The sequence below is a fragment of the Vombatus ursinus genome, unplaced genomic scaffold (assembly GCF_900497805.2).
Source record: "Vombatus ursinus unplaced genomic scaffold, bare-nosed wombat genome assembly UNPS02010769.1, whole genome shotgun sequence".
NCBI lineage: Eukaryota > Metazoa > Chordata > Mammalia > Diprotodontia > Vombatidae > Vombatus > Vombatus ursinus.
In genome coordinates, this window is record NW_020950547.1 from 2,977,104 (window position 1) to 3,002,240 (window position 25,137).

The 25,137-nt window shown below is 47.1% G+C and overlaps 2 protein-coding genes across 7 annotated transcripts in view; both read left to right on the plus strand.

Annotated features, from left to right (window-relative positions):
• R3HDM2 (R3H domain containing 2) overlaps positions 1 to 14,343 on the plus strand; it is a 149,632-nt gene extending 135,289 nt beyond the window's left edge. For all 5 annotated transcript variants that reach the window (XM_027855027.1, XM_027855028.1, XM_027855030.1 and 2 more), the window contains 10 exons: positions 2,150 to 2,392; positions 2,848 to 2,974; positions 3,199 to 3,359; positions 3,881 to 4,035; positions 4,785 to 4,885; positions 9,848 to 10,026; positions 10,667 to 10,811; positions 11,767 to 11,864; positions 12,255 to 12,339; positions 13,351 to 14,343. In XM_027855027.1, the coding sequence (XP_027710828.1) occupies positions 2,150 to 2,392; positions 2,848 to 2,974; positions 3,199 to 3,359; positions 3,881 to 4,035; positions 4,785 to 4,885; positions 9,848 to 10,026; positions 10,667 to 10,811; positions 11,767 to 11,864; positions 12,255 to 12,339; positions 13,351 to 13,712 (1,656 nt within the window). In that variant the 3' untranslated portion in view covers positions 13,713 to 14,343. The remainder of the gene's footprint in view (positions 1 to 2,149; positions 2,393 to 2,847; positions 2,975 to 3,198; positions 3,360 to 3,880; positions 4,036 to 4,784; positions 4,886 to 9,847; positions 10,027 to 10,666; positions 10,812 to 11,766; positions 11,865 to 12,254; positions 12,340 to 13,350) is intronic.
• An 88-nt stretch (positions 14,344 to 14,431) lies between these two features.
• STAC3 (SH3 and cysteine rich domain 3) lies at positions 14,432 to 23,777 on the plus strand. 2 transcript variants are annotated; one of them, XM_027855033.1, is made up of 12 exons: positions 14,432 to 16,808; positions 17,591 to 17,654; positions 17,926 to 18,196; positions 18,413 to 18,510; positions 18,780 to 18,855; positions 19,338 to 19,429; positions 21,635 to 21,701; positions 21,876 to 21,925; positions 22,247 to 22,332; positions 22,537 to 22,588; positions 22,732 to 22,869; positions 23,026 to 23,777. In XM_027855033.1, exons 2-12 carry the CDS (start codon positions 17,592 to 17,594, stop codon positions 23,122 to 23,124), a joined length of 1,092 nt encoding a protein of 363 aa, XP_027710834.1. In that variant the 5' UTR covers positions 14,432 to 16,808; position 17,591; the 3' UTR covers positions 23,125 to 23,777. The 2 variants fall into 2 exon arrangements, with proteins under 2 accessions (XP_027710834.1, XP_027710833.1); XM_027855032.1 differs by having other exon boundaries at positions 14,432 to 17,654.
• The last annotated feature ends 1,360 nt before the right edge of the window (positions 23,778 to 25,137 follow it).

The following is a 25,137-nucleotide window of genomic DNA, read 5'->3' on the forward strand; positions in this document are numbered from 1 at the left end:
CTGAGCTGTATGAGAAAGGAAAGGGGGTCTGATTCTGGAACAGCCTCCTCTAGGCATTATAATTTAATCTATCATTGTCTTATCTCCTCTTCTTTCCTCTTGCCATATCAAGAACTCCAGTGCCCGTAGTGTCCCTTTCCTTTCTTTAGAGAGAACACATAACAGTGTTTTTCTGGTAACTCTCCACTGAAGAGCACAATGCTTTTATGTCTTATATCACTGTATTTGTGGTGAAGTACCAGAGAAATTTGCCCAAAGTCAGTCAGTCAACATTAAGGCCCTGCTATATACCAGACAAATAGAAAACATGGATCTTGTTTCAGGGACCTTGCAGTCCAGTTTAGCTCTACTCCAAAGCACATAGAATTACCAAAGAATAAAGAACTTATTAATGAATACTGTTGAATATAGTACAAACTGAGCCCATGAGTTCAGAAGAGTCAGTAGAGGAATGTTAAGAAGGAACAGTCAATGAAATGCAGAATGAAACACATTTTTGACATGACCAATATTGGAGGGATACAAAAATAAATACTTGATTACTGAAAAAGGTATTAGGGAAAGCTTCTTTGAAATAGTGAATTTGAAGTATTTGAAAGAGCATCTGGCTTGATGAAAAGCTCATTGATAACTGAGCCAAAACTAGAACCCTAAAAATTAAATTCATAATTCTTGTCACTGCCTCACATTGTCTTTTCCTTTTGCCTCATTCTCTGTTTATAGTTTTTAACTGAAGGTCATGGCTAGTGGGCCTGCCCAGGTTCCTCAGAACTCCCAGGTCCCTATTCCTGAGACTCTGGGGGTACTTATAGCAGACCAGCTCTCATCCTTCTTTCATTACATGGTCAGCATCCCTGATTAAAGTGTTTTTACACCAGTTGTCCACTAACCCTTTGAAGAGCTGGACCATCTGAGCACGATACCTGATTTTCCCCATCTTGGTTATGGGGCTATACTGACCCTGATTTTAATCCCATATTTCTGCTTTTTCACCAGGATCCCCTCTGTTCTTCTACCTACCTCTTCTACCTCTTGTCCTCTACCTGCCTTCTGAAAAGTCCTGGGACACAGACCTCAAACTATTGCACAGTCCCATCTTATCCTCTTGCCCATTTCCTCATAATGTGGCCTAAGGAGAGGAAGGTGGCAGGGAGAGTGAGACAACTGAGCTGAGGATCTGAAAAGTGGGAATGAGGGGGAGGGCATTGATGTTTGGTGTTCACTGATTTCTTCTGCAAAAGAACCCCTCTTGCTTTGTTCATTATCTAGCTCTGTGTGTATGTGTTCGTGTGTGTGTATTGTATATGTCTGTCTCCAGTGAACAGAAGAGAAGAGACAGCTAGCAGCCCCTAACCTATCACCATAATGAGAGCTGTAACACTATTGCCCTTGCTGCTTAGGAAAAAAGGCTGAGATGAGGTAATTATGGATTGGCCCCACCCCCACCTCAGCCACTTGGTCTTGGCCTCCTTATGGAGGTGAGAATTGGAAGTGGCTTCTGAAGGGCAAGAAAGCTGTAGGCCAAAATCAGAAAACTGAGGTGGAAATGACCACTTGGAGAAGGTCAGCAGGGAATAGGTATCTGACAGCCCTTTCATGACACTGGCTGGGCCAAGGTCAATGTGAAACTGCCATCACCACTCCCTCAAGGAAGTGCTTCTAAAACCAGAAGGGAAGGTGGTGATGAGATGGTTTTAAAGATTACAACCTTTGTAGGTTACAATCTCTCAACTGTGTCAGTTGGTCTGATTTTCACCACACATGAAAGTCTCTGGTCCTCCCCCCATCCCTGTTTCTACTTGCTCTGCCATATTTACCGACCCTGTGGTTATTGTTGCTGGGTATTTAGTGGGAAGAGTAGCTGTAGAGTTGAGTGTTCTTAATATTTTTTGCAAATATTTTTTTCTCAAACATCAGTTTTTCAGTTAAAAAGTTTAAAATATTTCCAGCCCTCATGAGAGGGACCAAGAGCTGGGGAGGGGAGCCATAGAAACATAGAAATATGGTCCTTTACAAAGTTTTTAAAAGGAGGTAGATAGAATAGGTTACCTTGTGTGTGTATCTGTCTGTCTGTCTGTCTGTCTGTCTCTGAGTCAAGGAAGAAAGGCTTTGCTTGGCTTCACTCTTGGGTCACCCCCTGTCTCCACAGACGGATGATCTCAGCAACCCCTTTGGGCAGATGAGCCTTAGTCGACAAGGTTCCGCCGAAGCAGCTGATCCATCTTCAGCCCTTTTCCAGCCCCCACTTCTCTCCCAACACCCTCAACAGCCTGGCTTCATTATGGCTTCCACAGGCCAGCCTCTCCCCACCTCCAACTACTCCACCTCCAGCCATGCTCCCCCGGCACAACAAGTCCTGCAGCCTCAGGGCTACATACAGCCCCCACAACAGGTAGGAAACCTTGAGTCCTAGTTTTGATCTTTTAGGCTGTTAACAGGGTTAAAAATCTTTCCTTCATCATCCCTCTTTTCTTCCTCCATTCTAGATAGACAGCCAAAAAGCTGTCAACATCCTAGTCCTCCTAGCATTCTGTCAGCATTCTGACAGGAAGTTCCTTATTGATATCTTTTGTTTTTAATATCAAAATTTTTCTGTATCCCTTTCCACCCCTGAGAGCCATCCCATAAACCTGCCATAGTTTAAATCCATCTTTAGGCAGGAGGTTGACCCTCCAATTATAGACACAAAGGAAGTAGCTATTTATAGATCTCTAGCTCCCAGTCCTAACATGTTGTGTATAATTGGTTGGGTTTGGAGTTCAGGGTTTTGTTTGTTTTTTTGTTTGTTTTGATAGGGAAAGGTTGGGGAAAAGACTCTACTTATCCTTCTGTTTTCTCTTACTCTAGATACAGGTTTCTTACTACCCTCCTGGGCAGTATCCCAACTCCAACCAGCAATACCGACCTCTTTCTCACCCGGTGGCCTACAGCCCCCAACGTGGTCAACAGCTGCCTCAGCCATCTCAGCAGCCTGGTAAGAGGAACTTCCTGTGTAGGAAACACCAGGTAGATAAAGGGAAGCTGGGAACGAGATGGATGCTGGGACAAGGATGGCCCTTTCTCCCTCCAAATGTGCCAGAGCCAAATGAGTCCAAAGGAGGCATCAGGCCCTTTGAGAAGATGAAGCAGTACAGAGCAGGGGAAGAGTTGCTGCCCAAAGTCAGGCACACTAACCCTAACCACCCCTTCTTCTTCTAGGGTTACAGCCCATAATGTCCAACCAGCAGCAGGCAGCTTACCAGGGCTTGATGGGTATCCAGCAGCCACAGAACCAAGGCCTTCTCAGCAACCAGAGGAGCAACATGGGGGGCCAGATGCAAGGCCTAGTGGTCCAGTATACTCCGCTACCTTCATACCAAGTGGGTATTACTCTGGGGAAGAGGAGGTACCTTATCTCCATTCCTCAGAGAGAAGTAAGAGACAGTCTTTCCCAGATCATCCATGCTTAGAACTTCCTCACTAGTATATTAAATATTCCTCAGCCCTTTCTACATCTTTCCTTCAAGCTAAAACCTGGTCTCCCCTAGATAGTCTGTTAGAGCTGATTTAAATCCTTTTTTGTCTTTTCATTGCATAGGTATCTACAAATTATTAGGTGTTCCCAAAAAGTAGGGCAGTGGACTTAAAAGAAACAAGGAGCTCTGCTTCTCTCTCCTCCTGGGTCAAGCATTCATGACACTTGGTGTCTGGGGGCAGGGTTGGGGATGGGGGAAGTGGAGAAGGTACCTTTCAGCATTTTCTGCCGACAGAAGAAGGGGTAGGTATTTCTAAGTTTATTGATGCTAAGGAGCAAGGAGGGGAAGATGTATTTGTAGTGTTTTGCTCTCCAAATGTGTCCAAAGAGAACAAAGGAGTTACAGTTAATCCCATCTCTCTCCAGGTTCCAGTGGGAAATGAGTCCCAAAATGTGGTCCAGCAGCCCTTTCAGCAACCTGTGCTGGTCCCTGCTAGCCAGTCAGTACAGGGGGGCTTACCAGCAGGGAGCATGCCTGTGTACTACAGTGTGATCCCACCAGCGCAGCAGAATGGCACCAGGTGGAAACCTTATGGGACAAATTGGGGGTGGGGTGGGGGGCTATCATGGAATTGGTCAGGGAATGGGGAATTCTTGAAAAGCATTCAGTCATCTCTTGTTTCTTTATATTTGTTGCGATCAAGAGGAAAGACCACACATGTGTAGAATCATCCTACATGCTCTACCTGGGTCCAAAAGTAGTAGACATGGTTGAGTACCATTCTCTGTATCATAGGCCTTACCAGCAGGAAAGATCATGGAATTAGGCCTCAGGTCTCCTAAACTTCCAGCTTTATGCCCTCTCGATATCTATCTGCATATATTTCTCTGTATCTCTAGATATTTGTATGTGTATCTCCATCTTTCTTTTGCTACAAATGACTAACTATCAAAGTAAGACAATACATCAGTAGACATGTCTGTATGTCTGCAGCTCTCTGCATCCTGATGTCTCTATGGTTTTATCGCTCCTTGCCCCTATGATTGGGTCTCTGAATGTGGTGTTTCCAAGCTTCTGGGAAGAGCATGTGTCACTAACATTCCATCTGTAGCACTGATTAGCAGCCTTCTAATTGAAAGATGATCAAGTACAAATATATATAATTAACTTTGAACTGATGAGTGATTCTAGAAATTGCATGGCAAATTGGTCTGGGGATAGCTTGGAGCTGCTGCTGCTTCCCATAGGGGGAGGATCAGGGAATAGCAGCTGTTTGCCAGGAGCTGTGTTCCCTCTCCCCTACCATTTTTCTCTCTTCTGTCTCTCCAGCCCTTCGGTAGGGTTTCTGCAGCCCCCTGGCTCTGAGCAGTACCAGATGCCTCAGTCTCCTTCCCCCTGCAGCCCGCCACAGATGCCACAACAGTACTCAGGTAAGAGGGTGAGGCTGTCAGGTAAGAGGATGGATGGGGAGCGAGGGAAAAGAGGTGTACCGGAGCCTTAGGCGACTGGGAGGGACAGAAGGCTCGTTTTAGAGGCAGTAGGAAGGAAGACTACTCAGGAATCCCATCACTGCAGTGGCCCCGGACCTAGGCAAGTGGGGTTGGCTTCCTAAGGCTGAGGTGTCAGGAGTCCTGTATCACATTGAGGGGTGTGAAGTGAAGATCAGCATCCAGGCCAGGAAACTCCCTCTTTGATTAGTTTCCATGTTTGACCCCTCTGAACCTTAATTTCTTCATCTAGAATATGAGATTAATACTTAAATTACCGTGCTTACAGTGAATAAAGTATAAACTATAATGAGTAATATGAATGTGAATTATGACTATTATTACTGTTACTCCAGTAGTGCTTTGGTATGAAAAGTGGGGCACAATCTTAGTTTACTCTTACCAAGTTGCCCTCCTATTCTAATACCTCTTGCCAAATGCTGTTCTCGTAGAAAGAAGAGACTTTTAAAATTGCTTACAAAGAAGTCCATTTCCAATCAGCTTCAGTAACAAATCCCCGCTCCCGGTCATGACTCCTTCCCCCAGGCACACCACGCCCCACCTGTATAGGAGCTATGGAAAATGAGAAAGGGGAAACATCCTATTCCCTGCTGGAATGCAGGGAACCATCCCCAGTGTTCAGTTCATGCCATGGTGGGCAGGCACGATCACGAATGGCAGCAAGGTGGTGCTGTGGATAGAATGCTAGACCTGGAATCAGAAAGATTTGAGTTCAAATCCCACCTTTCTAGCTGTGTGACCCTGGGCAAGTCACTTCACTGTTTTCTGCTTCCATTTCCTCATCTGTAGAATGGAATTAATAATAATAATAGCCACCCCTGCCAGGGTTGTGAGGGTATGAGATAATACTTGTAAAGCACTATATCAGTGTTAGCTATCAGGCAGTCTGTGGCCTACTCTGTGCAAAGATCGCCTCTCTTATGCTGAATAACTGAGCGTTGTTTTTTTCCTATTCTACCCTTCTATCTTCTGCTTCTGGAGAAAGGAAACTCAGTGCCTGCCTTCCTATTACATTTCATTTTAGGGATGTTAGAGTGCCCTCTTCTGGTGGTAGGGAAGCATCTTCACAGTTTCCCCATTTAGAATTGGGATGTTTTTCATAGTCTTGTCATCCCTGTCTCTATTGGAACCATTCTATAGTAATGCATTGCCTTCCTCCACCTGCACCTTGTCCAAATGAGCAGGGTTAGTTCCTGGGCTGAAATCTCAAATCCCCCAGTATTTTCCCCTTTTTCCATTTGTAGTCTCACTAGCTGTTTCTCCTGAGTGTCAGCCAGGGGCATTTGGCCTCAAATTTCCCAGTGGGGTTATGGAAATTGGAAAAACCTGCTCTGGGAGCCACTGTAGCCTGTGGTGGTTCTTGGAACCTCGGGGCATTTCTTCTCCTCTTTGCTAACATTTGTGTGTATGTATACTAACACTCAAATACTCATGCATGCCTGAATGTGTGTCCTCTTGTGTGCCTGTTAGCTATTGACGTGAAGGGGTGTGTGTGTGTGTGTGTTTTAGAGTTAGAAACAAAATCATTCCTCAGTCAAGTATTTCTGAGTGCTTGCTATATTATATACTCCTAGAACTGGACTAGTGAGTGGTATCAGGATAAGTCTAAGAGTTGGCAGAAAAAGGAGACTTTGATTAAGGTTCTTCCAGACTCAGCTTGACAAAAACAGATAACCCTTTGGAGGAATTGATAGGGGTGCCCCTTTAGTTCTCATAGGAATTCCTCAGTTGTGTCCTTTCCTTTCCCCACTTGCCTTGATTCTGGATTTCTGTTCACTTTGGCTGTTTACCAGATGGAAGAAGCTAGTCCGTCTGTACCTACCACACTTCCAGAGACCTGCATTGTGGGTCTGCTATAGGATACCACTGATAGCTATCTCCATAGCTATCTCCATTTATTTTTAAAACAATGAATTCTGAGCATGGAACTTGTGGAGCAAGTGGAATTACAGGCCCCGAAGTCATCTCCCTGCTCTTGGCCTCCTTGTTTCCTGAGTGTGGTAGTATGGTCACTTTTCAAAAAATAAAGTCAGAAACTGTGTATTTGAGTGTATTTGAAACTTCTATCCTGGTTTGTTAGAGATGTCAGAAATCTCAAATCATTTCATGACTTGGATCTTATAATCATCACCTCTTACCCCTTCCGCTGTCAGATATGAAAGTAACCTATAACCATGGAAATTTTCTCTGCTTTCCTTCCCTGAAAGATACCTTTGGAGGGATGTCTCTCCTCCTCTAGCACTGTAATTGTAGAGGGAGGTGTGTAGGCACATAGATACATAAACAGTATGACAACAGTGTGTTCATTCCACAACAGATAAACATGAGGAAGACACAAACACAAAAAAAAACACTCTCTCACATACTCTTACTTTGTTACCAAGAATTTTCCAAAGCTGTGGAGTGGGTAGATCACTACCATCCTCCTCAACATATGCACACCAAAAATAAGCAGATGGGGGAGGCCTGGTCAGTATTGGTCTGGAGAGAGCCTCTGGGTCCAAGCAGGTTACATGGCATTCTCTGCTATGAGCTTGGTGTCTGGGGAAACCTTTGAGTCTCAAGGCTTTGCCATCTTAGTGATTTCTTTTTCGAACCAATTTCACCAAACATAAACGTCGTCTGTTTGTATTTATGCAGCTTGCTCTGCCCCATCGACCTTCCTGCCTGAGTTTAATGATGCCACTTAAAAAGCCATTCACATGTCCTCTCTCCTATCAGGGCTTTCAATCTGAAATTGATTTCCTTATCCTCACCCCCCCCCACACACACAAACACAGAGCTTCCCCAAGACCCCTTCTTCCAACTTGATTAGATCCTGAAGCTTGGCGGTAGGGGTTTTATTTTTTTTTTTATTGCTGTGTCCATTAAGAAGTAGCGACAGTTCAGCTGCTAACGGATGCCACCTGCTTTTGGCTTGAGGAGGGGAAGCATAAAAATCAGCTCATCAGCAGAGCTGGCCTCTGTGTCCTCGGCTGAGTGAAGGAACAATGCTTGGGGCTAGCAAGGGAGGGCTGTGGGTGGGGGTGGGGGGAAACACAGGACAGAGGCAGCGACTGAAAAGCTCGACTTTGTTTTTCTGGGAGATCAGGTGTGATATGTGTCTGTCTTCTCCCTTCACGACAATCTCCTGCCTTCAAGTTGGTTGTGGGAAGAGCTGACCTCCATGTACTTTTTCTCCCACCTTAAGAAAGCCAGACACACATACACACAGTCTCTGTCTCTGTCTCTGTCTCTGTCTCTGTCTCTCTCTCTCTCTCTCTGTCTCTCTCTCTCTCTCTCTCTCTGTCTCTGTGTCTCTGTCTCTGTCTCTCTCTCATTTGGCCTGGGGCGTTCAGCACAGATTATGAGCCGTCCTCCCAGAAAAGCCATAAATGTGATTCTTTGCCCTGGCACCTAAGGTAGCAGTGGGATGTTTGAATAAGGTCAATTGCAATTTTGTTGACAGGTGGAGGGTGAGGAAAAGAGAGTTTAGAATGGGATGTGAAATACCTAAAGCTACTGTGACAAGGAGGTAGTCATTATATGTACCACATCAGGCAATTCCATTTTTTCTCAAAACTGACCCCCTCTAAATCAGACAGATGGGTTTCCCTGTGTAGGAATCTAGGGGAGACACAAATTCATCACTGAGTAGTTTGGCTTTTTGTTTAGGTGAGCCCAGGAGGGTAGGGAGCATATTGGATCTTCGTTGCTATATCTCCTGAGCTTTTCTGCTTGGCTCCCCTCCATTCCTTTTCTTTTCTGTTTGGTTAAAACTACCCAAGAAACTATCACATTCCCTTCACAGCATGACTGGTGCCCGGGGCAGAGGCTTCGACAGTTTCCGTCATGGAGAAAGATGTGATGGCAAAAGCAGCAGCAGGCCCCAGAGCACTGAGCCATGATAATGGCAGTCTTATAACTCCTTTTTACTCCCTTCTTATCCTTCCCCCTCCCAGTAGCAGCCCCCCACCCCAACACACACACACACACACACACCACACACACACATGCACACACACGCGCACACACGTCCATCATGCCAGAGGGAGCAGGCCCTGAGAGGTCAGGGACAAGCCATTGCCCAGGATGGTCTCCTGGTAGGGGGCTGGGCTCCTGTAGATCCCTTGGCCATCCATAGCAGCAGAGCCTGTCTGTCAGGCAGCCCCTCCCCTCTTTCGGGCTTCAGCCATGGTAGGAATTATGAACCGTTCTTCATGTTCCTCCTCACTATATCAACCCCCTTCACCCCCCCAAGATAATAAAGCCCCTGAACTGCTTGAGATTCCATCTTTTAAAAAAAGAAAACAAAATAAGATGCATCTGCCTTGGGGATGCCATATTCGTACAACCCCTTTGCTATTTCCAGAGACCACTGACCAATAACAGGTACGTTTTTTGGGCAAGGCATTGTGTTAGACACTGTGAGATATACAAAAAAGGGGTGCCCTTACTGAGTTTCTAGTCAAATAGAAGCAGTGACTGTTTTGACAAAATGTCAAAGCAGCTGAAAATTCAGAGTGGGGAGAATTATTTCCGGTTGGTGTCTTTGGACATTTTCAGAGTTCCTGAAGGCCCCGACAGTGTCCACCATCCTGACACCATGCTGCCCTTTGAGTCTGGAACACTGTGACTCAGACACTCCTATCACTCTGCTGTGTTTCAGTGGAGCCTTTCTCTCCTTGGACTACTGAAGTGCTCCTCATCAGCACAGGTTCAGCATCTGGAAAGAAGGAGGGTTTCAGAAACAGTCAGCCTTACCTTACGTCTCCCAGCAGAACAGTAGATGAGTTACCCTGGAGCTGGTAGACGGCTCTCTTCAATGGTTTTGTCACATGGTGCTCAGCTAGGAGGGCCAGTCAAGAGCTTATGCTCAGTAGTCCATTGCTTTCCTCATCTCAGGAGTGTCCCCGTCTGGACCAGGTGTGGTAGTCATGCAGCTGAATGTCCCCAGTGTTCCCAATGGTTCCCAGGCCCCACAGACCCCATCTATGGTTCAGTGGAGTCATTGTAAGTACTACAGTATGGACCAGCGGGGGCAGAAGCCGGGAGACCTGTACAACCCTGAGAGCAGTCCACAGGTGAGCTCCCAGCCTAGCCTCGTGGGGGAGGGAGGCTGGGGCGCCTGAGCCGGTGGTGGGACCCATTAGCACGTGGGGGCAGCCATGAAGGGGAGGTCGGGCATAAGCACTTTAAAAGCAACTTCTGGCATCTCCACCATAAAGGCACAAAACCCTGGTGGACCTAAGGACCAGTTGTATATTTTAACATTTTGTTCCTGTGAAACTAAGTACAGCAGCCCAGCACAGTATAAGAGCTTGGGTTGGAGTCACAAGTCCTCGATTCAGATCCCTGCTGTACTGCTCTATGCTGTCTATATAACCTCAAACCAATCACCCTTTCTGGGCCTCAGTTTCTTCATCTGACAAAATAAAGTTTGGACCAGATGACTTTTAAGTATGTGGGTCTATGACAATTTCAACGAAAATGTTTTCATGAGATCACTTAATAACATTAGGCGGGATGTGCTTATATCAACCCGTAGAAATTAACGTAACCGAAATCGATTGCCTGAATGCTTAGGAGTTATAGAGTAGAATCATATTCAGACTTGGGTAGGTGGGGTTAGATAGGAAATCTTTTTGGAGGTGTTTTGAGCCAGTCCTAGAAGCAGGGTTTGATTTTTGACCAGTGTATAACATGCTTTTCTTTTCCCTACAGGCCAACACACAGATGAATAGCCCTATCACATCACCCGCTCAGTCTCCAACACCATCTCCTGTCACCAGCCTCAGCAGCGTCTGCACAGGACTTAGCCCTCTTCCTGTCCTTACACAGTTCCCCCGGCCTGTTGGCCCTGCCCAGGGTAAGGACAGGAACAGGGTGCCTAATTCAGTTCTCATTTTCACCTTGCTCATAGGGTATGAGGTAGGAGGCAGCATCTGGTGGAAAGAGAACTGGGTTTGGAGTCAGAGGAAGGGAGTTTGAATCTCAGCATTGCTTCTTACCACCAGTAGGACTTTGGGCAGGTCGCTTATTTTTTGCACCTTGGTTTCCTTATCTATAAAATGAGGGCAGTGAATTTAGAGATCCCTTCCAGCTCCAAATCTCTGATCCTGGGATAATAGCATTGCCATGTAGACCTGGAACTTACCCTGGGCCTAGTGCTTCTTTTCCTCTTCACTTCCCCCCTCTGCTCCCATTTAATTCACCTTGACCCTGACACAGAGGGTTCCTTAGAGTTACTTAGATTTCCTGGAGCTAAGAGTTCCTAAGAGAACTCAGAGTTCCTGTAGCTACTCAGTGCCTAGTCATCAGCATGTACTATGGGGTCATTGGCTGAAGGATGGGATAAGGAAGCTTAATGGACTTGGGAACAACAAAAAAATACATTTTCCCTGGGGATGTGAAGAATGTTACCCTCTCATTTCTCAGACTGTCATTCTGACCTACATGGACTAGAAGAATGTACCCCACAAGGAGTTTATGTAAGGGAAGGGATACAGAGGGGATTGGTGATGTCTCCTTTACAGCTCAGTTTCTTTCCTGGGCTCTTTTACCTTCCCCCTCTCCCAATAAAGAGAATTCTTCTAGTGGAGAGTCAGTTGATTCCATGTTAGTTACCATGGATTCTCAGTGGAATACCATTGAGAACAGAGAGAATTTGGAGGGAATGGCTGGCTCTAAAAATCAGGCTCCTGTGGGGTCGGTATTGCTGGCACCTGCTTTTTCCAAATCCTTTGAATTCCCCTGGAAGCACACACCAGATATTACCCTCCCTCCTTTAAACCTCCAGAAAACTTGCTTTTCCTACCCTCCAGGCGATGGGCGCTACTCCCTCCTGGGCCAGCCATTACAGTACAACCTGTCCATCTGTCCTCCCCTGCTCCATGGCCAGTCGACTTACACAGCACACCAGGTAAGTGTGCTTCTCTCCCCTATGCCCTTCCACTCTCTTTTATGGTCCTTGATGTTTCCTGTTCAGGTGCTTTGCTCCTAGTTACCAGCCTCTGCCAGCTTATCTGTAGTCAAGGTCGACAATTTTGGATGGGATCTTTGGAGTTGGGCTGATTTGGGGGAATAGAAGGGCCTTGACGAGTGATCACCTACATGCTGCCTACTCTAATCCTCAACTCTCCACTTCTCAGGAATTACTACTTGACCAGTCTAACTTAACCGCTAAGGTTCATGGAAGGTCCTCAGAGTTGGGTTATTATTCTTTTGACCCCTTTCAGTGGCGCAGAAAACACTGGGAGGGTAAGGAAACAGCTCCTTACCTGAAATGTAAGTGGGTTATTTAATGTTGAAGGGACAGACTGGAATGAAGCATGGAAACCGGGGGAAGAGGCAAGCGCTCAAATCTGCCTCCACGGACCTGGGGACTGCAGATGTTGGTGAGTGTCTGTGTGCTGGGAAAGGGCGCCCTAGCCACCCCAAGCATTCTTGCAAGCCCAATGAGGGGGAATAGACTCCAGTAGCAAGGGAGGTAGGAGGGCAACGTCTATAGTGGTGGTAACCTTCTGTGCCCAGGGTCAAGGGGGAGACAAAGGAGAGATGGAATGTCTTGGTTTCCCTCTTTACCTAGCTGCCCCAGCTGCCAGGAAAGGTGCTGGTATTGGCCAAGGCTAATGTTAGCAAAAAAATCTTCTGAGGTACAACCTTGCCCACACCTTTGGATAGTAAGGAGGCTGGAGGTGGGGAAAAATCAGTGGGGAGTTTTGCAGAATGGTTTACCCCTTCCTTTGAGGTATACAAGATCTTTCAGGATTTAGGGCCTGGTTTCCCCACTTGGAGCAGTTTGGCAGATTTATGAAGGGAACCAAGCATCCAAGGTGTTGGGAAGAAAAATCTTTTGAAAACAGTTCCCTGGGCAGGGCAAGGAGAATTCTGTCCAGCAGATTAAAGGTTGAAAACCTATCTGTTGATATCATCCTTTAACAACAACTAGTGCATGTTGACATGTATAGACTGTCTGTCTCTATCCCAAATAGCCCAAGATTGTCATAAATAAATTTAAAAAGAAACACTAGTATACATAAGCTTCCCTCAAGACAGGGTCACCCAAGAAAAGGCATAGGATCCCAGGCCAGTCCATACCTAGTTAATCTTGATGATCCTTTTGTCTCACACATATCTGAGAGGAAAAGGTTAATTTGTTTTTATTTATTTTATTTATTTACTTATTTTTGCTGCCCTAAGTCAGAGGCTGGGGAGAGAGGATGAAGTGAAGGTGGGAGGGTAGATAGGGAGGTTGGGTGGGAATAGAGATGGGGGGAGGTGGGACTTCTAGGAACAGTGCGTATGGACTTGGTCAGTTGGATCCTTCTCTGCCAGGACACTGTCCAGTCCCCGCCTCCTCCTGCCCCCTCCGCCCCTCACAGCCACATCCTCTCTCCCCCTTCCAGTCCTGGGGCGGGTGTTGGAGGTGACAGATCTCCCTGAGGGCATCACCCGCACAGAGGCCGACAAACTCTTCACGCAGCTCGCCATGTCCGGCGCCAAGATCCAGTGGCTCAAGGACGCTCAGGGGCTGCCAGGCGGCGGGGGCGGGGGCAGTGGGGGGGGTGGGGGGGACAACAACGGGACTGCCGAGAATGGCCGGCACACAGACCTCGCTGCCTTATACACCATCGTGGCTGTGTTCCCCAGCCCCCTGGCGGCCCAGAATGCCTCCCTCCGCCTCAACAACTCCGTGAGTCGCTTCAAACTTCGAGTGGCCAAAAAGAACTATGACCTGAGGATCCTGGAGCGGGCCAGCTCCCAGTAGGCAGAGGAGGGGAAGAGGCCAGCACCATGGGTTGGGGCAGGGTGGCATGGGCAAGGGATGCAGAAAAAGCACAGATAGAGATGCTGTTCCAGACAGACATGAAACATACATGGAGCTAGGGAGCCGAGACATAGAAATGGAGACTGAGGCCTTAGAGACAGTGAGACAGGCGCGCGCACGCACGCACTGGACTCAGTCTGGGGTTTTCTTTGCCACCTTTTCCCTCTCTTTCTCTGGGTGGCTCCTCTCCTCTCTGCCTCCCTCTCCCTCCAATCCTCTCCCTCCTTTTTTGGACATCCCTTTTTCCCCATCCTGGCTCCCAATGCATTTCTTTCATTTTTGTGGGTTGGTATGGAGGGGTCCTACACTCCCCCATTCCTCCCCTTCTCCTGCTACCCTATCTCCTCTTCCTCTTTTTGGTCTTTATGAATATATTTATATGGACAGAATTAAGAAGAAAAAAATAAATTGATTTTCCCCCTCCTTTCACTTTACCCCCATCTTGTCTCCCCTATCCCATGAGTTAAAACCTGTGCCTACCCCTCCTCTATCCACCCCAGCCCCCCAGAACACTTGTATATTGTTTGTTTGAGGTTCGTGCCGCAGTAACAGACAACAGTATTTAATTGCACATACAGATGTTTGCTGGGTATGTTCACTGTAAATTTTATTTAATCTGGGTTTTTTTGTTTGTTTTGGGGGGTTGTTTGGGGGGTTTTATTTTATTTTATTTTTGTTTTGTTTTTAAATATAAAAAAAAAAATCATCTGTCACTGGACGTCAGTCCTGGTTTCTCTATTACTGCCCTTGGGAGGGGGTTGCAGGGAAGGATTTGGGATAGAGTGGAGTGGGGCTGCCTTCCAGATGGATGTGATCCTGCCACCCTCTTTCAGTCTCCCCTCAATCCTCCACCTGTTCCTGTAGGTGGCTGAACCTTCGGCTTCAAGGCCCCGACAGGGCAGGTATGGAGTGAGGACGTGAACAAAGCTGAGTTTCTGGCCCAGCCCTCATCTGCCATTTTCCCCTGAAGTCTTTTTTAATTCTATGCTGGCAGGTAATAGGGGAGTAAGTGTTCCCTGCAATAAAAGCTGCATTTGCAGAATCTGCAGTATTTTGACTCCCTCAATCAACCAGGATAGTCTCAGCATCCCCTTTCCTACATACAGGAGATAGAAAAATCCTATCTGACAAATTAGCCCTATGCTATATCCCCAGGTACCCCTCTTTTGGCCCCTGTGCTTCTCAGTAAATCTCACTCTCCTCAGGTTGCCCTCGGTTCTAAGATGTCTAAGAACCCCGATGCGTAGATGTAGATCCACCTTCAAGTCCATCCTACACAAAACCTCACTGCCCAGAAACTTAGTGGTGATTGTCCTGGACCTCATGTAGGAGGGAATAGAAATGGGTTGAAGAGCCTGAGCATATGTTGAGTCAGGAATTTCACTTGACACTGGGTAACTTCTCTATTGGATTTTTTTCGGACCCCTCCTCCAGTCTAATCCAGCTGTTAGAGGGTCTTCATACTTGGATATGTTGGAATTGGTGAGGCAATATGTTGTCATTAACAACTTGTTCTCTGCTGTGGTAGGAGTATCTCCCCATCAATCTATACCCAAACTAATAGAAGAAGGATGGCTTGGTGCCGTGGAAAGAGCCCTGGACTTGAAGTCAGAGGCCCTGGGTTAGAATCCCATCTTTGCTAGCTCTGTTACTACCTAGGTGACCTTGGGCAAGTCATAAGGTCTCTTGGTATCCATGACCTCATCTGTAAAATGAAGGGGTCAAACTAGATGACTTTCAGGTCTCTTCCAGTTTTAGAAATCTGTTACCCTGCGATCCTGTGGAATTCACTTCAAGTACAAATTGGCCATATTTGTTAAGTCTACCTTCTGGGGCATTCTGGTGTAGGGGAGGGGGAATCAGAATGTTGATAAACATCAGAGAGAGAGGGAATGGGAGGGCAGACTTGCCCCTAGAGTCTTCTTGACTCACATGGTGGGAGGGGCAGGAAATAGAGGTCCAGTGATACAGTAGTTATGATGACATTTTCTTAAGTAGCTGAAACCATCTCTCCATTGCTATTTGTTATAAACAAGCAGACATCTCCTCCTCTCCCCGCCCCCCATCCCTTTTGTCTGGTCATTAGGTTGTTGATATTCTTAGTTCCTTTTCCATGTGTGGATCCCAAACCACTTTCAGTGAGCCAATCACATTCAGTCTCCCTGACAGCATAGTTGGGGTGGAAAGTTGAGTGGAATGTCCAGAGATGATTCAAGAAATAGGGACCATATTAGATTGTCCAATTCTTTGCAAGACAGGTAAGCTATCCCCTTCCCCTCACCAGGGATGAGGAAGCAGCCATGTCTGGTTGAGAAGTAACCCTGCAGAACTTGAATTGTCTTTCTCTATCCCTCTCCCCAGTTCTCAGCCTAGAATTACACCTGCCTGAAGTGTTCATAAAGAGACAAAAAGCCACAAAATTCAAAGTGTAGGTGTCATATAAAGATTGGGGAAGGATAATAATAGGTGGAGTTGAAGCCGGTAGCCTGTGACTTCTAAGGGTGGGTCTGGAATAGACAGAAATGAGGGTAGTATCTAGTTTTCAAAGTGGAGGAGGGGCACATTGTAGCCTTTCTTTACTCCAATCAACCTTCCAAAATCCCCTCTAAAGGGGCACAAAATATGAGTGTAATTGCCCTGTAAGTGTTTAGCTACTACTATACTGAACATAGGTGAAGGGGTGGGGATAAGGCAGCTGTTATCTCAGCCAGTTGTGGCTAAAGAGATTTGGGAGAGGGAGGGCAGGGTCCAACACTGCCCCAGGCCTTTTAGTTTCCAATTTCTCTGTGTCAGCTGTGTTGCTCAGCTGTCCACTCTCTTCTAGCCCTGTCACTTTAGCTGTGACGCTGAAGGGAGAGGCTAGGTCTGCACACACCAGCTGGGGAGACGTGAGCACCACGGGTATTTTGGGGGTATAAAGCCCCCCAGGCAAGAGGACAGAGCCTTCTTTTTCCATTCCCAACACCACCACCAAGCCTCCTAACCTGGCATCCTCTTTCCTCCACTGGCTGTGGACTGACGTAGGGAATCCCAAACGTAAGTTGCCTTTTCCTACTAGTTACCAGACAGTAGCTGCTTGGGCTCCCACACCCCTCAGTCAGTTCGCTTCTCCCATTTGCCTCACCTGTCTGTTAAGTAGTTTGGGGTGTTTCAGTCATTTCTTACCCTGAAGAAAGGGTCGGGATCAGGAAGGAGGTTGGGGAGTTAATGTCCAGGGAATAGAGTAGTAGAGAAGGGAGGTCATATTACATTGAAAACTTAAAAATAGCCAACCCCCAAGGCAGGCTGGGACAGGGCCTGACCTGGAGGTAGTGTTAAAAACCCACTCCCACCCCTAGGCTTGGAGAAATGAGGGGAGCTGGAATCCTCTACCTCTGTACTCCAAAGTGAGAGTTTTCGGTGAGGGGGGAAAGGTTATATGGGGTCATATATAACTGCCTGTAGCCTTGAAGAAAAGAGAAAGCCTCTAAGAGTCTCCAACCCACCCCAAAATGAGAAGTCTGTCTTGATGGAACTTCTACAAGGGAATGGAGGTAGTCTTTTGTGTAGGCTGTCTTCTGTAGGCCTGCCTTAGTCATCTCCCAGACTGGACCCTTTTATGGAGTCCCCTTGTTCAGGCTCCTTTGTTTAGTCTCTCATTCTGGAAGAGGGGGATAGAGACCCTCTTTGTGTGAGTCTCAGCTTAAGAGACCTGCAGTTCTCTTCCCAAAGCTCTATTTGTCCTACCCTACAAGGTGAGTCCCTAGGAGTAAGAAAGGGAGGGGGGAGGGGAGGCAAGGAAGGATGAAGAGTCTACAGTGGCAACCCCGATCTTGCAGGATGACAGAAAAAGAGGTTCTGGATTCTCCCACATCCTTCACAGCAGAAGCACCAAAGAGTGGGGTGAGTCTGAGCCTCTGACACAGGGCCTGTTACAGCCTTCTGGGAAGAGTACCTGAATTGATGGCTACAGAACCAGGGGCTGTGGGGCCCCTCTCAGTTACATGTAGTTTATGTAAGGTACAGTCGTGTCCCCCCCACCACCACACACACTCACACACTCTCCCTCATCCCTGTAGGGAATATCCTGTCCCTTGACCCAGAACATTTCCCAGGTGGTTTTAACCTAACATAGTGGAGCTGTTGTCTGAATCTTCCCTCCGCTCCTCCCTAGCTACAAAGGCTGAAGCAATTATTCAGGAAGGAGACTGTAGAAAAAAAGGAGATGGAGCTCCCCCCTGAGCCCCAGGCCAATGGGGAAGCAGTAGGGGCTCAAGGGGGACCCATCTACTACATCTATGAGGAGGAAGAAGAGGAAGAAGAGGAGGAAGAGAAGGAGCCACCCCCTGAACCCCCTAAGCCTGTCAATGACAAGCCCCACAAGTTCAAAGATCATTTCTTCAAGAAGCCCAAATTCTGTGATGTCTGTGCCAGAATGATTGTTCGTGAGTCTGGAAAATGGAGGGAGATGGGACTGTGGGGTGAAGGGACTGGGAGAGAGATCAATACCGCACAAATTTAGATGGAGGTGGGGATTGTTGATGGATGTAGTAGAGAAGCCTGGATGGGCGGTCTAAGAAATGAAAGAAGGGTGATTCTGGCAGCACAGGAGTAGAAAAAGATTTCGTGATCCTACCCAGATGTTCTTTCCCTCTACCAAGTTAACAACAAATTTGGGCTACGATGCAAGAACTGCAAAACCAATATCCATGAACACTGCCAGTCCTTCGTGGAGATGCAGAAATGCTTTGGCAAGATAGTGAGTTAGGCCTGGGAGCAACCGGGGGCGGCAGGGGGAGGGGGAGGCCGGGCCTGTGTGTGTGGAGGGTAGTGTTGAGGATAGCCGTACCCTGGATGGACACTTCAGGAGTTATCCTCCATCGTTCCTTGGTACCTGCTTCCCCAGTCCCACTCTTATAGGACAGGACCTCTCTGAATAGAGGAGGAAGGCTCCCAGTTGCAGAGATGGGGCTCTTGGATCCAGAGCCCTGTCTCCTTGTCTCAGTCACCTTCCTGTCTTCCCCATAGCCCCCTGGTTTCCGCCGCGCCTACAGTTCTCCACTTTATAGCGACCAGCAGTATGCTTGTGTCAAGGACCTCCTCTGTAAGTTCCCTTCACTCCACCAAAACTGGGTTGCAGTAGTTGTGATTGAGGGAAATAGGCCAGGGGATTCTTTCTGCAATCTGGAAGCCTCTTGGTCACCATGACTTTGCCACTCCTGACTTGGGAAACTGAAACTTAAGGCTTTGAAGTCTGTTGGTGCCCGAGTTCTAGACACCCTGGTTTTATTCTCATCTTGAAATTTTTAGCCACTCCAGCTTGTAAGCTCCTGGAAGGAATCCACACCTATGTTGACTAATAGCCCTGTTGCTTCTAGGCTTGTCTCCCGGAGTTCTAAGTAGAAACTAAGGCTTCTCATCTCCACCCCCACCCCTGCATCCTCTTAGATTCTCAGACTTTGTTCTTCCTCACCTGTATCCACTCAGTCCTACTGTCTTCTACAAAGGAAGACCCTCTCTTCCTATAAGCCCTTTGTTAACATCAGTAATGTTTCCTTCTCTTTCCTATGCCCCATGTACTCCTAGCCAACCGAAATGACCCTGTTTTTGAAACACTTCGAACTGGAGTGATCATGGCAAACAAAGAGCGGAAGAAGGGACAAACAGACAAGAAGAATGTGAGCCCCTTCTGCCCCTTTCACGATTGAACCCTCCCCCTCCCCCAAGAGACCTTGAGACCTCCAAAGATTATCCTTAAGAATATCATCATTCCCAGGAACGCCTAATAATAATAATAACAGCTAGCATTTCTATAGCGCTTTAACGTTTTCAAAACCCTTTATAAATCTCATTTTATCCCCACAACATTCCTGGAAGGTAGGTGATAGATAGTGTTACCATCCCAGTTTTAAAGATGAAGAAACAAGGGCAGGCAAAGGTTAAGAGACTTGCCAGGGTCACATAGCTAAGTAAGTTTCTGAGGTCACGTTTGACCTTAGATTTTCCTGACTATGCTGCCAGGCTATTCTAGATTCTCCAGATTATCACTTAGAACTACCCTGGGGGACTCAAACCACCTCTGGGACTCCAGTTGAGGGGAAAGAGGACAGTTGTTAGGCGTTATGGTGAGGTTATCAGGTAGGATGCTTTTAAGAAGAGGGAAATTCATTCCTGCCAAACCAGCCTTTCTGATAAAGTCACTGGACTAATAGATCAGGAAAATGTTAGTTGTGCCTTGACTTCAGCAGAGCATTGCTGAGTGCTCTAAAAAGCATACTCTGAAGTGCCCAGGTGCTCTGTCTTAGGCCTTGCCCTGAACAACACGTTTATCAAGTTTGTGGATGCCATGAAACAGGGACAGATAACTAATATGCTAGCTGACAGAATTACAATTTAAAGGCATCTTTTAGAACTGAAAAGATAAGCAGAAACTAACAAGATGAAACCTAATAGGAATAAATGTACCTTGAGTTACCTCTTTTACATTACCTTGGTCCTGTTCCTTTCCTATTTTGCCTCATTCGAAGGTTCCATGGAAAAGGAGAGGCCATACAAGAAGAGATTTTTGTATCAGAGCCTAAATGAGCCAAGTGCACATTTTGTCAAGTGGAAGTTAGGTGGTGAAGTGAATTGGACCTGGTAGCCCTGAGTTCAAATCCTGGCTCAGATACTGTAACCCTGGTGAAATCACTTACCCTCCCAGGCTCAGTTCCCTCATCTGTAAAATGGGGCTAATAATAGCACTTACCTCACAGGTTTGTTTTGAAGATAAAATGTGTTAACACATAAAGCCCTTTGCAGACCTTAAAGTACTATATAAATGCTAGCTACTATTATTAAGGGGACTTGAAGCCATTTCATATGAGGAGCAATTGTTCAGAAAGGACAGGGCCTAATTAACTGACGCATAATCACTGTCCTCAGATGTCCAAGTGACTGTTATATGGAAGATGGACTTGTTCTACCTAGTTCCAGAAGACAGAACTAGAATTGTGAATGAATGAAAAGCATTTATTAAGTATTTACTATGTGTCAGGCATTGTGCTAAGTGCAGTATAAAATTGAGACAGTCCCTGCACTCAAGTAGTTTATATTCTAATTAGGGAGACAACACATTTAGGGGGACGGTGGTCGGGAAAGGGAGTTACGGTTCTGGAAGTCACAAAGATGGTTAATAGAACAACAGGGCAGGTGGATAACGCCCTTTCCAGAGGCTATGGTGGTAATGATTTGATTACAGTTCTCAGAGAAAGAGGTGGAAGGGCACAAATGACCAGGGTGAAGATGAAGATGCACAGCCACTTCACTGGCCGTCTGACCTGGTTCCTCCCAGGCATGACCCTTGGTCAGGTTTGGAGAATGGAACGAGAGTAGCAATAGCAACTTTAGTTCATCTCACATTTGTTAATGGGTGCCAAAAGCCCAGTGTCCACTGGGAATACAAAAATGGAAAATGACCTGGTCCCTGCCCTCCAGAAGCTAACATTTCTATACTAGGGAGCAAACAAACATGCAAGCAGATAGGCAGAAAAAGGCCTGCTCATGGGAGTGATATGATCAGATCTGTAAATTAGAATGTATGTTGTTCTCTGTCTTAGGGAGTTGCAGGGAAGGAGATTTTGGCTCATTAGTAGAAAAAACTTTTCAACAATTAGAAGCTGTCCACATTCGAATGGGCTGCCCTCACAAAATAACTTTGTGATTGGAAATACTAAAGGACAGATTGAATATCCTGTTGAGGTTGTAGAGATTTCTGCATTGGATAGGACATTGCACTGGATGGCCTCTCAACTTTCCCCCAAACCTGGGTTTTAGGTTAAGGACAAAGGGAAGGGTCTGACTCCCTTCATCCACTCCTTAACTCTGGGGCTCTCTTCCTTTAGCCCCTAGCAGCCATGATGGAGGAGGAGCCAGAAGCCCCCAAAACTGAGGAAGGAAAACCCCAGGCTGGTGAGTAAAACCCTGCCTCTCATGAGCAGGGATGGGGTAATAACTGGACCAGGTTGTGGGTACCGTACGTAAGAAAAGGGGCAGCCAAGCAGAGGTGGAAGAGATACTTAAGTTAGCAATAAAGTTGGAAGGGTGATGCTCCCCTGGATTCAAGATGTCTGTCCCCAACTTCAGGAAATACAGAGGGAGACAAGAAGACTGACAAAAAGACAGCTGAGGATAAAGTAAGGATTTTTCTCCATCTCTTCTCAACTAGCCCTGCTGTCCTCCCAAGTGCTCTCTTACCCCTCATTCCTCCCACCCCATCCATAATGATTAGTCCGTACCTACTAGCTCGATGGTGACACTCCCTAATTATCCCCACTTACATCCTGCCCCCACTCTCTGACATTCATAACTCCCAAGACTGGAGGCTTTGTGATAAGTTAAAATGTTAACAGCTTTGTTGGGGGATATCCCTGGTTTGGAGTCATTATTTGTATTAAAATAGCCCTGGATTCAATAGGATTAAAATTCATTACATCATTCTGTCCTGTGTTCCCCAGAACAAGCAGCCCGGATTCCAGCAGTCTCACTACTTTGTGGCCCTCTATCGGTTCAAGGCTTTGGAAAAGGATGATCTGGACTTCCCGTGAGGGCAAAGGAGGGGAGAGAGAAAACAGTAGATATTTATTTGCAAGGGAGGAGGGGGAGGTCAGGGGTGGGATTCAGTCATCATCATCCCAAACCTGCAAGGTGTAGCTTTTGGGATGGAGGACAAAAGAATGTCTTTTTGGGTGCCGTGTATTTAAGTGGAAGACTTCCTTATCTTACAATCTTTTCTGGTCTATTCTAGACCTGGAGAGAAGATCACAGTCATCGATGACTCTAATGAGGAGTGGTGGCGGGTGAGAGAGGGGACAGAGACTGGCCTAGAGTTACGTAGGGTGGGGCTGTTGTGACTTTCCATCTCTTACCCATTTCCAGGGGTTATGGATCAGGACCTGACCCATCCACCCCCCTTCCCACTGCTTCTTATCCTTCTCCTCAGGGCAAGATCGGGGAGAAGATTGGATTTTTTCCCCAAAACTTCATCATCCGAGTCAGGGCTGGTGAGCGTGTGCACAGGGTGACCCGATCCTTTGTGGGAAACCGTGAAATTGGGCAGATAACGCTCAAGAAGGACCAGGTGACCCTCCCTTAATCCAACTACTACCATCCTATCCTTTCTCCACCAATTGCCTGTTAGCCCAGAACCCTTCCAATCTGGCAGTCCCAACCCCTGAAGTATCTTGTCCCTGTTCCTAATCCCAAATCCTAATCCCCTTCTCTGTCCCTCCTCCAGATTGTGGTGCAGAAAGGGGACGAAGCTGGTGGCTATGTCAAAGTCTACACTGGTCGAAAGGTGGGGCTATTTCCCACTGACTTCCTGGAGGAAATTTAGGGGTGCAGGTGCCCCAATCAATCCAGGCTCATATTATTCAGTGTCTACTATGTACTAGGCACTGTGTGATTTACAAAGACAAAAACAAAACAATCTCTGCCCTAAAGGAGTTTACATTCTCTTTAGGAGAGAACACTATCTTACTCCACTTTGGGCTGAATTGTGGGGAGGGGTGGCAGTTAGGGCAGCTCAGTTCTAGCTGAGGTTATATTCTAAGAGGGCTGGTTCCCCCTTAAACTTACCTCCCTAGTGTGAAACTTGCCGTACTGGGCATACAGGGACACCTGCCCCTCAACGAGAACACTCTCCCTACTTCTTCCCTGAACTTGCACACGTGTGGCCATTGATGTTGGGGAGGAGCAGGAAAGGCCTCCTTTAGATCTTCATAGGTTGTGGGGGGGAGCCCAGGAGACTAAGTTGTAGGCAGAGCCCCTTAGCTCATTAAACTTTTGTGGGAAAAGGGTTGGAAAACATTTGTTTCTTTAAATTTAGGATCGTTTTTCTCTTTTTTAAATCTTTGTTACAAGGCAAGACTTGCCTGAAAGGGGGGATAGGAATCTATTCAGAAATGAAGTTGTTGTAAAAACAAGAAATCAATTAAAAACAATTTTCAAAAATTTGAACTGGCAGCTTAAAAAATAAATTTGAGAATAAAAAAAAAACTACTGAACAGCTATCCTAGCTTTATTCTAGGTGACTGGATAGGGAATAAAGACAAGCATCAGGCAGGGTCTCTGCCCTCCCAGGCAGTCCAGTCCAGCAGGAGATTAAAAAGTTAAATAATGCTTCAGAGTTGGCCACATGAGTGAATGCATCATGGTTTTTGTTTTTTGTTTTTTTTTAATTGGGAGGTAGTATAGGGGATTGGGGGCGTTGTAGCTAAGTAACCCGCTTCCCCAGAGCCAAGGAGGCCAGCAGGACCGGAGTGTGAGCGAAGGGGGGAAAGGGCCCCAGGTCGTGCGATTTAGGGGTTTCACAGACACACTAGCGGGGTAGTGTTAGGGGTCTGCCCAGCCCCTCATGTCACCCGGGGCTTAGGCCCAGGAGAGGCCGCCAGGGGGAGGTAGAAGATCTCAGAAGGCGAGAGAGTGAGAGAGTGGGGGGGGGGAGTGGAGAGGGAGACATACTGTACAGAAACCCCGGGTGGGTGTGAGTGTGTGTATGTGTGTAAGGGGGGGGTGGGAAATGCTGTTTCCATAGCAACAGCAACGTGCGTCCTGAGAGAAGAACGGAGCTTGTCCGGGGGCAGATGGAGGGCGAATTTGGGGGTGGGGGAGCGGGGGCCTCTCCTGCTTCCCACCCCGAAAGCTTCCCGGACAGGGAAAGGGGTGGGTGTGAGTGTGTGTGTGTACTCCCAGTCCGAGCTCTCCTCCTGTGGTGTGCCGTATGCAAATGTTATGATTTACATATGCAAATATGCAAATACGCCAGTCCGGGTCACAGTGGCAGGTGGCAGAGACTGGGAAGGTAAGGGGAGGGAGAGGATAAAGGGGTAGGAATTTTAATTTGGGGCTAGAATGGCTGGAGAGAGGATACTGAGGTAGGCTTCAGGGTATGGTGAGGGAGCAGTTTCAGTCCTAAGAAAGGTGTGGGTCTGCCGGAGACTCCTTTTCTGTCCAGCCTCTGTTAGGCCTGAGGTTGGCTCTGCTTGGCAAGGTTGGCAGCGAGAGCCTGGGCACCATCTGCTGCTGGTGGCAAGGAAGGCGGGGAAGGAGAAGGCTCAGCTGGGTTGGAGGAGGGGGGGATCCTGGGACATATTTAGGGAGACCACCTCCCATCTATAAATGAAAGTGGGAAAAGACCGTGAAGTAGGCACTAGAGTCTGGGCGCCTGTTTCTTAGAGCCCTCTGCACCTAACTCCTCCGCACATACTGAGGGGAAAAGGACAAACATCTTGAGAAAGGCCCCGCCCCACCCTTATCTCTTAAGTCAGCATAATGAGGCTGGAGGGGGGTTCTGAGAAGTCCAGCTTCCCAAGACGAAGTTCTCTAGCCCAGCCGCCTTCTGCTCTTT

Excerpts from the sequence above, each read along its gene's own strand:
- STAC3 (XM_027855032.1), top strand. The coding sequence starts at position 17,556 with ATGAAGAGTCTACAGTGGCAACCCCGATCTTGCAGGATGACAGAAAAA. Across the intron at positions 18,197-18,412 it reads CTGTGCCAGAATGATTGTTC|TTAACAACAAATTTGGGCTA; the intron begins GTGAGTCTGGAA and ends CCCTCTACCAAG. Across the intron at positions 18,511-18,779 it reads AGAAATGCTTTGGCAAGATA|CCCCCTGGTTTCCGCCGCGC; the intron begins GTGAGTTAGGCC and ends TCTTCCCCATAG.